At 38.6% G+C, this 12,841-nt stretch overlaps 1 protein-coding gene across 1 annotated transcript; it reads left to right on the top strand.

Annotated features, from left to right (window-relative positions):
* The first annotated feature begins 8,723 nt into the window (after window positions 1–8,723).
* Window positions 8,724–11,313, top strand: LOC130716910 (serine/arginine-rich SC35-like splicing factor SCL33). The gene is made up of 6 exons (XM_057566950.1): window positions 8,724–8,868; window positions 9,145–9,321; window positions 9,464–9,541; window positions 10,420–10,584; window positions 10,673–10,798; window positions 10,899–11,313. Exons 2-6 carry the CDS (start codon window positions 9,170–9,172, stop codon window positions 11,041–11,043), a joined length of 666 nt encoding a protein of 221 aa, XP_057422933.1. The 5' UTR covers window positions 8,724–8,868; window positions 9,145–9,169; the 3' UTR covers window positions 11,044–11,313.
* The last annotated feature ends 1,528 nt before the right edge of the window (window positions 11,314–12,841 follow it).

Consider the following 12,841-nt stretch of genomic DNA (forward strand, 5'->3'; position numbering starts at 1 on the left):
AGCCTGTGGGAGTGCATTCTTCAGAGTCCAGCACACCCACCGTTGCTATCATTGATGATCATGGTTCGGGCCCTAAGCCCGAGAGGCCAGCACCGGAGCGCATCGCGGTTGCGAGAGGAGGACGGGTAGTGTACATAGACTTGGTCGTTCTGGATTCAGATTCAGACGACGATCATGCTAGCATGTAGGTTTTAGTGCTGGTGTGAGCTCCTCGAGATAGGATTAGTGTAGGAGTAGAGTCTTAGCTCTGAACATCATTTGTTTCTTTGGGGACAGGGTAGTTTCCCACCTATAGCTTTTTGTGTGGTTTCTTTACGGGAATCACAAAGAGTTGGTTGGACTTAGGAGGTCTTGTTTCAGGCCGATTGGGCTAACTTATTCTCGTTTTTGAGGTTTGTGTTGCGGACACTTCACCTTTACTTTGGTCTGTACATATTGCCTACGGGCGTTACACTTTTTTCCTTTCCGTCACTGGAGGTTACTCATGACGAGGTTGCTACTTACAGCGGGGGCTGTAATCTATATTGTATATTAGTTTTGTTGTTTTTCGCATTTGCGTTTTATTTATTTCAGTTTTGTTTATATTATCGACAAAAAAAAAATATATCACGTTTTTCCGCATTAAGTTTATTTTGGTTACTAAAGTGACGCCACCGAAATCGGGGTGTTACAACTATCCACTGCAGAGGCAGAATATATCTCAGCAGCTATTTACAGCACTCAGATGCTCTGGATGAAACATCAGCTAGAGGATTATCAAATCCTTGAGAGCAACATTCCAATTTATTGTGATAATACTGCTGCAATCTCACTCAGTAAGAATCCAATCTTACACTCAAGGGCAAAACACATTGAGGTAAAGTATCACTTTATTAGAGATTATGTTTGGAAGGGCGTACTTCTTCTGAAGTTTATTGATACTGACCATCAATGGGCAGATATCTTTACAAAGCCCTTAGCAGAGGATAGATTTAATTTTATACTGAAAAATCTGAATCTGGATTTTTGTCCAGGATGAAGATGGATCATAACCTCTGACTATGATGCTTCCTCATCAGAAGTTGACTAGTTCAGAAGGTAATTTAGTCAGATGCTGAGTACCCATTGGCGCTTACTTTGAGACAAGACAGTAAACGTGTGTCAGTTCATTCTGATGCCTCGTTCTTTGTGCCCTCTGGATAATCTGTTGTAATGAGTGTAGATGTGCTTATTCTCCACCGTGTGTTTTGTGTATTAAATGTTCATAATGATGTCTTGAATTTTTAGCCGTTGATTTTACTTTTGTTTTACAATCAACAACAGTTACTTTCGAAAAACCACTACGCACACATGTTTTCCATCACTCGTGTTTTTCGCTTCTCTCTCCTGTTTGCAAAAACCTTATCTTCTTCAATTCTCTCTCTCTCGTTCATCCCTCTTCTACCCGAGCCTCCAACGTTCAACTATGGTGAGATCTGAAAGAGCTGATTCCGATGAAAGGGTTGATTCCGCCGATGGAAGAGTGTTCCCAAGGATGGTAGTGGGTCTTCCAACAGGGCAAGTAGGTCCCGTTCTTCGTCCCAGATCGACAGAGGGTGCTCAAGCACAAGTTCAAGATGCCGAGGATGTTGTTCCTTTGTCCCAAAGGAGTTGTGCAGTTACATGCGTCTTCCCTCTAGAAGAACCTCAAGTTCTTGCTGAATGGTGTTTCGACCTAGACAACATTGCTGCTAATGGGGTCGATCTTCGTCCTGAAATACAGGCTCAAGGCTGGAAAGGATATTTCAATAGATTACATGGTCCAATCTATGACAAACTGGTGAAGGAATTCTGGAAGCATGCTGATTGCAATGAGTATCAGGTTGTGTCCTTTGTTCTGGGAAAAGGATCATCATATCAGAAAAGTCTTTTGTAAGACTTCTGGGTGCAGATACAAGTCGTGGCTACAGATTTCAGATGCAAGAGTCAAAAGTCAAGACAAGTACCAAGGAGAAGGTCAACAAGGCTTTATACTCTACATGGAGACCGGGAAAAACTGATTGCAAGACAAAGGATCTTCATCCTGACCTGAGAATCTGGCACAAGATCCTCCTGAACTGCATAAATCAAAGACCAAAGGGAAGCTCTCCAGATTACATCAATTTCACTCAGAAGGTGATGCTTTTCTTCATCAAGGAGCACACCAAAGTCTGTCTGCCTTACTTTCTATTCTCCTATCTGAAGGAGTGCATCAAAAAGTCAAGGACTACTGCTTCACCAAAGTCTGCCATCAAGCACATACCTTTTGGCAGATTACTATCTGACTTCTTCATTGAGGGCAAACTGATATCTGCTCTGACCAAAGCTGGATGCACTGAAGACCTAACAACAATTGTTGGAGATGTCTTCACTCCCACATCATTGAAGAGAATGTGCTTGGTGGAAACAAAAGTTGAGGTTAACCCTGCTACTGCAAAGTCAAGAGGAAGAAGAATCCCTCTGAAGGACTACCCTCTCTGGTCAAAGGCTGATGATCCAGAGGCTATCAGGTTCTATCTTGATGATCTGAAGCAGCAAGGCTTTGTGATTGATGTGGATGAATTCTTCAGAAATCTTCCAGAACCTCCGGACTTTGAGTCTCCCAAGAAGAAGAAGACCAAGAGAAAGCAAGTGGAACCATCTGAGACATAGGATCCCTCTGATGGTGATGATAATGATGATGATGATCCTCCGCCTCAGAAGAAGGCAAAGAAGGTCAGAATTGCAACGCAAGTCATTCATCTGGAACCAACTCTGGAGCCTACTAGAGTTGCAATCTCTACCAGAGTCACAAGATCTGCAGTCAGTGCTTCAAGTAAGTTTATTGCTCTTTCTGATGATGATGATTTAAATCTGCTTGATGCAATTCCTGTTGTTTCCAACCCTGAGCCCATACAAATTGATCAAACCACTTCACACAATTCACCACCTAGGGCTTCATTTTTTCAACCCTCCATTGAGGAAGAACCCCTCTGGAAAATGCTTCAAACTCCTAAGTCCACTACACCAACCTCACCCATTATCCTTCCATACACTCCACAAACCTCTGAACCACAGGCTTCTAGACACAAGCTCTAGAGATACCAACCACTGAAAAATCTTACTCTGAGCCTCAACCCTCTAATCACTCCAATCAGGAACCATCTGATAGAGAAATTCTCTCTCCTACTCCCTCTGTCTCTTTTCCTACAAATGTTCCATTTTCCTCTCCTTCAAATAAATCTGAAGCCTCTCGCCAATTCTTTCAAATTGCCAGAGAAAGAATTTCAGAACTTCCTGAACATTTCTTAAATGTTCCAAGTCCAAACCGCTACTCTGGACCAAGACCAGAACCTCTGGATGCTCCTGATTTTCCAATTCATGCAGTCCCTTTGTCTTCAGTACCACCGCCTCTTCCTCCTTCTCCTCCACCTCAAAATGAAAACTCTGTCTCTGACCAATCTCCAATCCTGAGACTGAAGTTTCTCATCCAAACCCTGAGACCAATACCTCTGAGCCCCAAACTGTGCAAATTGGTTCTCCTCATGGTGTTTCTGAAGCTACAAGTAGCAATCATCCCTCTTCACCTGAAACCTATCTCTCCATTGTTCCCTATACCCAACTCAGACCAAACACCCTGCTTGATTGCATCAACTTATTTAATCATGAAGCATCTTTAAGGGTTCGCAATGTGCATGGTCGCACTGACCTCAGTGAGAAACCGGACCTGGTTGCTGAAGACTAGGATCGTCTTTGCACTTGGATGCTTGACCAAGCAGCAGTAATGCTGGGTTTCCTTACTGCTGAAAGGGATCAAAGAGTTGAAGCTGCTAGCCAGCGTTTCAGAAGAAGAGAAGCACTGAATGAACAAAAGTTGAGAAATCAACTTCATGTTGCTATTGAAGAAGCCAGAAAGAAGAAAGAACAAGAAGAAAAAGCTGCAAGGTTTGAAGCAGAACAACGTGAAGCTGCAAGGTTGCAAGCTCTAGAACAAGCAGCTAAATTACAAGCTGAAGCTAAGACTCTTAGAAATCAAGCACTTGGAATTATTCCATTTAATGATGTTGCCTCCACATCTGCTCAAGTTCCTCACCCTGATCAAGCTGTTCCATCTGCTCAAGCTCAGTCAGACTCAAGACTTGATCTCATTGAACAAAGACTTGATTCTCATGAAGCTCTTCTTCAGAGTCTTAAAGAGATGTGCACAGAACTTCTGAAGAGAACACCCAAGCCATAGTCTTTAGGAACTCTCTTTTATTTTGTTTTTCTCCTATGTTACTATGTTTTAGTATTTAACTATGTTTCTTTTATCAGATTATCGTTTTTCTTTCCTATATGCTTGCATAATTTCTTGTTCATCATTACTTAGTTTTCATTCATACACATTAATCAACAAACAAGTTTTTTTTATTAATAACATCATTCATACATTGCATTGATACACTTAAAAAGAAGGATTTTTCATCAATAATCTACATTGCCTACGCATCGTTGCTTTCTCAAGCTCCAGACGATGCTGCCTATGTTCTAAGTGAACCAAGCTCCGGCGCAGCTCCTGCCTCTCAGGATCCTCCGCCATAGTCTCCAGAGCCGCCTCTGCTGCTCTGATCTCCTCATAAAGGTCCAGCACCTTCTAGAAGAATTCTTGCATTTCCTCCACGAATCTGAGGAAACCTCTGAGGATGTTGTCCATCTCCAGACTCAGACTCATTCCCAGCAACTGGTTTGTCAGACTATAGTCACTTGGCTCCTCTGGATGGCGCACGTTGATGAAAAGATCTTCCTCAAAGGCTTTATTCCTCAATTCTTCGATGCATGCTATGAAGGACGCCATTGCAATATTGAATTCAAGTGAAAACGAGATGTGAAGACTGTTATGTTTTAACCGCTATTTATAAGCTCAGTTCAGTCTCCAAAAGTTAATGCTGAAGCAGTTTCTCGAGGATTGTTTATTGGTAACAGATGCTTACTTTTAACTTCTTGGCCGGTGGTAAACGTTCCATCCATTCATTTACTCTTCTGCATACGCATTAATTAAATACGTTTTCTTTAATTTTTTTTTATTTTCTCCATCTTTTTAAACTTAGACCTTCTCTAAGGGGGAGTACCTTGTACTTCAAACTAAGTTTTTCACACCCCATGCTTTTTGCTTATGACAAAAAGGGGGAGTATACAACCAGTTTTTGATGTGTAAACTTTTGATGTGTACTGTGTTAGTGTGATTTCTTTTTCTTTTGGAGAATTTAAGAGTTCCACTCTTTATGACCATAGATCTGTCAGTGGGCATTTGCAAGGAATACATTTTCACTTCTTCTGAAGTGATCACATGCTAAATTGGTTGTCTCTGATACTTTTACCTTGCTCCTGACTCTGAATATTTATGCGCTCTGATATTCACATATTATCTATGTCATAAATTCTCACTCTAAACTCTTTTATTATTTAGCTCAGAATCTAGATATTACTAATGTTTTCTTTAAGTCTTATATTCAGGGGGAGCTAAGCTCAGAATTAAGCTGTGACTTGGATTCAGAATGAGCAACATAAACCATTCACCTCAGGATAAGTTTATCTCTATTCTCTAAACTCTGAGTGAATTCAGTTTATTGTTTAAGAATTGTTCATCAAAATACTTGGTTTTGTCATCATCAAAAAGAGGGAGATTGTAAGATCAAGTTTTAATCTAGTAGTACAACTCTATGTTTTGATGATTACATATTAACTATTGTGTATGAACAATTATGGTACTCTAACGTTGTTTTCTGAGTGTTCTAATAACAGGCTATGACTCTGGTCTTATTTCACATAATTCAGAAGCACAATGCTCAAAGAGTAACCTCTGCAACGCTTTCGCACTTACTATGTTCAATCTGAACATAAGATTAAGCTTCAGACGATCTGAAGATAGTAAAGCTCTGATATGGATTCAGTTCACTAGAAGCTCTGAAGGATCAGAAGCTGAGTAGTGAAGATTCTGAAGTCCAAGAGTAAGCTGGCTCTGAAGACCAAGTACTTCTCCTCCGAGTCCAGAAGCAGAAGGTACAAAGGTCAGAGGATCCAAGCTTCCTTCTGACTCTGATCACCAAGCTTCACAAGTTCTAATATGAAGCGTCACTCTGATCAGAAGTCAAATAGGATAAAGGTCATGTCACTATCCAAAGTACAAAAGCAATTGTACCATTCCTGACGACCTTACCTAACTTATTCAGCCACAGCAGAACCTGGAAAACCCATATCTGCCCTCCAACGGTAGCATTCCATGCAAACTTCCAAACCTAATTCCTTGGAGTATTTAAAGAGGCTGAAGATGAAAGATGTCGCATGAAGAAAAAACTTTGTTGAAGCTCACGCGAAATTCAAATATTCTCTCAAGCAATCTTTCTTCATATTGTACTAAGTGTGTTTACTATTAGCTTTCTGAGAAGCATTTCTTTGTAAACCCAAACCTTCAAACAGTTGTTTGGTTTTCCTTAAGGAGACCAAGGTTGGTCGGATCCTTGAGATGACTAAGAGAGTGAATCTTAGTGAAAACTAAGTCAGTGTATTGTTAGTCACTTTGCAGGTAGCAAGTGCAGTTGTAACAAACTCTGATTAGTGGATTGTCTTCATTCTACGAAGGAAGAAATCACCTTAACGGGTGGACTGGATTAACTTGAGGGATTTATCAAGTAAACCAGGATAAAATCATTGTGTGCTTTCCTCAAACTCTTATCTTAGCACTTTTATCTTTGGTGTTTGAAGAGATTTGTTAAAATCTCAAGTGAGAAAGGTTTTAGATTGAAAACGCTATTCAAACCTCCCCCCCTTTCTATCGTTTTTCATACCTTCACTCATTACTAGCAAAGTCATGCCCGAATAAAATGAAAAACATGTGTGATTTGTATATATTCCTAGGATTGTTTTTTAAAATGATTTAATAAAAAAATAGAAAATGTAATGGAAGGAAGATTAGTGGGAAATAACTTTCATTCCCATGAGAATGTAAGATTCCCTCTTTGAGATGAGAATAAAATTTATAAAATTATGTGTAACTTACATGCCTGATAATCTTTCATACTCAGGAATAAAAAATTTAAAACTTCTACCAAACTTGGGAATGTATTACATTTCAAACCTCACATTCCTCGGAATGTTTTGAGATACCTCTATAACCAGGGGCGGAGACAGGGGTGGCATATAGATGCCATGCCACCACAATAATTTTGTAACTCTCTTAAACAAATTAATAATGAACAATTTATTACATACTCTAAATTAAGTTATTGAAAAATATATAACACGGGTGCATACAAATGGTGGTACCATATTTTCTTTGCGCGCATTTTCTCAAGATAGAGATTTTCTTTACTTAAATCTCAATATATACTCCCTCCGTTCCTTATTAATTGTCCACTTTGAAGAAAAAATTGTGTTCTTATATATCTGTCCACTTAGAGTTTCAAGAGAGCATTAATTGATGTTTTTCCAAGAAATGCCCTTACAGAAACAATAAATGAAGAAAGATAAAATGCATTCCAAAGGGTTATATAGGAAAACAAATAATACTTTTATGAAAATCAACACAATTAATTGCTTTCTTAATTTGTGTGAACTTTCTCTTCCTGCACAGATAAATAGGAACGGAGGGAGTAAGCAATAAAAATTTGTGTATGCTCCATGATGGTAGACTACTAAAGTGAGATAGAAAGAGAAAAGAAATAAATACTTTAGATGACAATTAATAGTTTGTCAATTTTTTTAAAGCTAAAGTGTAAACGTGACTTTAAAATTCTGTATATTTTTTTATTTAATTTTGGCCGCTGTCAACTTAAAGTCTGCCTCCGCCATTGTCTCTAACCCCAACAATTAATGCACTTTGTATATGTTTGATTTTCAGTTAGAAAGTCCGTTTGAAGCATTAGAATTCGAAATCACGATTTTCAATGCACATTCAATCAACGGAATGCACTAGTTGAGTTGAATTTTTTTATTTTTTATTTTTTTATAGGTAAATGTTAGTGATTAGTTGTTAGTAAGTTAGAAAATCCCTTCAAAGGTCCCTTCCAGGATTCGAACTCTGGATCTTCCCCTCCCCACCCTTATGTCCCTTAGCTCTTACCACTTGAGCTAACCCTTTGGACACACTAGTTGGGTTGAGTGAATGTGCTTTCCTATTCACCCAACTGAAAACAAACATAGTGATGTCAATGGGTACAGGTGAACATGGATAGTATATACTCACCACCCGCTCCACATGTAAAAATTTATACCCGTACCCGCTCCATACCCACATGGATATCCATTAAGTGGGTTTTAACCGAATTTTAACATATCCGTGGATATTCATGGGCACCCGACACCCATGAACATAAATAAATTCAGATATATTTATTCAAAATTAAATTTAAGATTGAACTTTACAATTATTTCTTTTCTACCCTTTTTTGAGTCTAAAAACTTCTTTTTACCATTATCATTGTATAACTCAATCACAAATTCACTAGATACTAGACTTAATATACATCTACGCATACATATAAAATATATTTTAGTATTTTATATGTCGGGTGAGTATCCATGTGTATGAATACATCAATATCCGTACCCGCTCCATTAATAAATGAATAGTAGAAATATCCATTAAATAAATCCGTGGATACCCGTGGGTGCGGGTAATTTTACCCATAACGGGTTTTTATACGCGGGTATCCATGGGTGTGGGTAATTTTGACATCTTTAAAACAGACTCTACACAGTAATCCGTGCAACCTCATGTACCAAAGCATAGCCGGAGAAGTTTCTGGAATCCAGAAGAACGAGGTTGCAAATATAAAGAACGAATCCACGATCGAGAATCATACGATCACACAATTCACAACATTTTTTCTTCTCATCCGAAACCTTGCGAAGCAGGTATTCATCCGATTCAATCTTCCTTGCATTTTGATCACTGATTCTCAATTCATTGCATCGATCATACCACAATTGCCACGATCTTGTGTAGCAATTTCTATCAGCATTTAAACATTACATGTAATCCTCTATTTTCGTGTTGTTGATTTGGAAATGGTTGAAATTAGGGTTTGAATTTCCTCTATGATTATGAAAATTGTCATTGTAGTGTTTGATTTCGTTGAATTTCTACGATTTCAACATTGTCTTCAATAATTTGCTTACGTTTGGTGATAGATAAGGTGAATCAACAATCACCACCATGAGGGGGAGAAGCTACAGTTACAGTCCCTCACCTCCAAGGCGTTACGGCGGCCGAAGAAGGCGCAGTCCTAGCCCTAAGGGCCGCTACCGTGGAAGGGAAAGGGATTTGCCTACTAGTCTTCTGGTTCGGAACCTGCACAGAGATACCAGGTTAGACATGTTTCTATGGTTGGTATTTTGCATCTGATGAAATCATGGGTGTTGAAAGAGAATGATGGTGTAGGAAGAGCAGTGCTAGTGTTATTGCTTATGATTTGATTTGAAATTTTAACTGGAATGCTTGGTTTTGCAGGACAGAAGATCTGCATGGTCCCTTTAGCCACTTTGGTCCTATCAAAGATGTTTATCTGCCTCGCGATTATTATACTGGGTGAGTTTGTTTGAGTGTTTTCATTTGCTGAATCATGGTTTATTTGGTTTTGAAATATTTTTAGGCTTCTGTTCTCATGTTTATTTAGGGTCTCTGTTCATATAGTCTTAGGGGAAAAAGTGTTTAATGTTGTTTTGAAGATCTATTCGTTATTCTTGAGAGCTTTGCACTGTATACTTTTTATGTTAGGAAATAGTTATGATTAGCATGTTTTTCCAGTGTAACTTGTCATAATCTGCTCTTTTTCCTATTCTGATGTGTTTTGAAAGTTAGAACAAGCGTTCTAAATGGAAGCGCTCTTTCTTTTATAATATCAGAAAAATGGATCAACTCCACTCTTATCCATTTTGAAAATTTCCATTCCTGACCTGGGATTTTGCAAAGATTTAGTGGTTTTTTGTGTGCATTTAGTTTTGTCACTGCTTTAACTGTAAGATTTAATACTCCAATCATTTTATGGGATTTGGTTGTTTTATTGAAAGAGTTGAAGACAAGAATGAAGTAGTGAGAGTTCTGTGTTGAAGACAAGAAAGAAGTAATAAGAGTGTCATGGTGAAGAAGACACCAATCAGGTAGTAAAAGTTCTATTCAGGTTGATGTTAGTTTACTGGAAGGTTCGGAAGGTTGAGTTTGAATTCATTGTGAAGAAGTTCAAGTCTTGAAGATTTTCATCTCAATACTTTGGCTTCTACAAGGTTAGCATCAATGTGGTGTTTATTATTGAATTCTATGGAGTGTTGACAGTATGACTTGTGATAGTTTGGAGTCTGGATCCCGTTTGTGGATATCTGCAACCAACCCAGCTTCAGCATGCAGGTGTGTTTATTTATCACGCCACACATATGGTGTCTCTGATGATTTTGGATCTGATGGTACAGGAATCCAAGAGGTTTTGGGTTTGTTCAATATGTGGATCCAGCTGATGCTGCAGATGCAAAATATCACTTGGATGGTCAAATTCTTCTTGGTCGTGAGTTAACTGTGGTGTTTGCCGAAGAAAACAGAAAGAAGCCTGCAGAAATGAGGGCAAGAGAGCGTCATAGGTAAGGATATAGATTGTTGATTGTTTGCTTATGATTGAATCAAATATTATCATGTCATTCTGAAATTGCTATTGTTTGAACTTTGAAGTACTAGGGAGCGGTCATATGATTATAGGCGATCTCCGCGTGGGTATTCTCGTTCTCCGCGTTATGCACGGACCTATTCACGTAGTCCAGACTATACACCTTCTCCAAGAAGGTGGCGATATTCAAGGTATGTTGTTCAAGTTAGCTTTTTAACTGATTCTTCATTTGTGATGTATACTACTTGCAGTGTTTGTATTCTTAGAATGGCCTCCTTCATTATGATTCAGGTCAATCTCACCAAGAGATAGAAGGTATGGTAGGCGATCATACTCTGGATCACCTTATGGATCTAGAAGCCGCAGCCGAAGTAGGAGTTACAGCAGAAGGAGCTATAGTAGAAGCGTGAGTAGGAGTCCAGGCTACTCTAGGTGAACAACTTGACAAACTTGGTGAATGTGGTGGAAGATGTTGTAGTTTTCATATGTTTCTGTTGAGGCTTGTGTGTTCAATGCTTCAGATCGACAGTAGTTAGTTAATCTGGTAGTCAGGATTTGTATTTGTCATGGTTGTCTTTCATTTTTATGATCTGGTGATAACTTCTATTCGTGCTCTATTTTCAGTGCGGTTTTTGTTGAACTGCTTCTTGGACAAAGTTTTTTATGTGTATGCGTTGTGGAATTTCATAGATGTGTTTATTCTTCACCTCCCCTGTCATGTGCTTATTCCTAGATCGCATAGGTGAAAAGTTGTGCTGTTTATTTCTCGGAATTTTAAGATGAAGGAAGTAGGTAGGATATAAAATGAATAGGAGGTAAAATTCAAGGACATATGCAAAACAAAATATTGCACAATGAAGACGAACCCCACTAATACAGTCCCTAAAGCCTAAAGGAACACACAAAATGGTCCTATGTCTAATCCTAGAGGATCAAATATCTTATTTCTAAAAGTCCAAAGTCCAAGGAGAAGAAAAGTACAAGATGAACCTAGAAGAAGAGGTTAAAATGTACAAAGACTTCTCCTAAATAAAACTAAAAGAGATAATGTAAGGTTATGGTGGAGGAGCGTGTGGTGGTTGTGCTACTGGTTTGGGTTCGTCTCTTGGTGGGACTGAGGTTGTCATGGAGAGGGTCAGGGTGAACAACTGAAGGATGATGGTGTGGGACTGGTTCTTGATCAGGGACTGTCGGGGTTGGTAGGTCATGCGTCTCTCTCTTTGTTGATGGTATTGCGGAGATGGTCAGCTATGGCCAAATCAGACGTCTCTTTTCACAATATGGGAAACTGGTGAATGTTTTCATGCAGAGAAATAAGAGTTTGGTTCTTCGTTTTTGTTTTCGTTTTGTGTGTTACCCTTCTGTGAAGGTGGATGTCGAGGCTATTAAATTGTTGGATGGTTTTAGAGTGAGTGAGGCATCTCTGTTTGTGGCTTTGGGCTTTGGCTAAACATCCCATAAGACTACGACGGGTGCCATTTCCCTGGATCGTTTGGCTCCTCATAAGGTTGTTTGGGTTTTTGCTTGAACCTGACGAGGCATTTTGTTGAGGGAGAGGAAGGGTGTCATTTCCTTGGTTAGGTTGTTCGGTTAACTTTTTGTTGCTATTAATCACTCGTTTATATTTTGTCTTATCTTGAGCTTTTTTTTCTCAAAGTTGTAATTAATACATCATTTTGCTTTCTAAAAACATAAAAAGGTAGTGTGATTTTAAAAAAAAAATTAACTTAAAGATAAAAATATATGGGTAATCCATGCGAGTCAATAATTTTTTTTACTAATTTATTGTTAGTAACTACTTTTCTTAATCCTAGAAAATTAAGTAATTATAATTTATAAATTGGGACAGAGAACGTATGTTTTGAACAATAATTCCAAAAGTGTTAATCCTCTCCTTTTCATACAATAATGCTAATGCTACCTTTTGGTCAGATAATAATGTGAACATATTGTAGTGCCGTGCTCATGCTCTTGCATATGACTTTCAAAAGAAAATTGAAATAGTATGGTCATCACTGCAACTCAGCGGGTCCTTTGCTTTTTCTTTTTCTTTTTCTTTTTGTCTTTGTCGGCTGGATACTCAATTGCAATACATGGAATTGAACTGTGGAACCACGGGTTGACCCAAGAAAACAAAAGTTGACAACACACATGACCCACACTCTCCACCGAAAGTTTTGTTTCACTAGTATAAGAGTAGAAGAACTTGTAGAGTTTAAGGCACCAAATTAAAA

This window comes from Lotus japonicus, chromosome 5 (genome assembly GCF_012489685.1).
Source record: "Lotus japonicus ecotype B-129 chromosome 5, LjGifu_v1.2".
Taxonomy (NCBI): Eukaryota; Viridiplantae; Streptophyta; class Magnoliopsida; order Fabales; family Fabaceae; genus Lotus; species Lotus japonicus.

What these genes read in the sequence shown, in the direction of transcription:
- LOC130716910 (XM_057566950.1), top strand. Translation starts at nt 9,170, where the DNA reads ATGAGGGGGAGAAGCTACAGTTACAGTCCCTCACCTCCAAGGCGTTAC. An exon ending in AACCTGCACAGAGATACCAG is followed by an intron (nt 9,322 to 9,463) that starts GTTAGACATGTT and finishes TTGGTTTTGCAG; the next exon opens with GACAGAAGATCTGCATGGTC. An exon ending in AGGGCAAGAGAGCGTCATAG is followed by an intron (nt 10,585 to 10,672) that starts GTAAGGATATAG and finishes TGAACTTTGAAG; the next exon opens with TACTAGGGAGCGGTCATATG.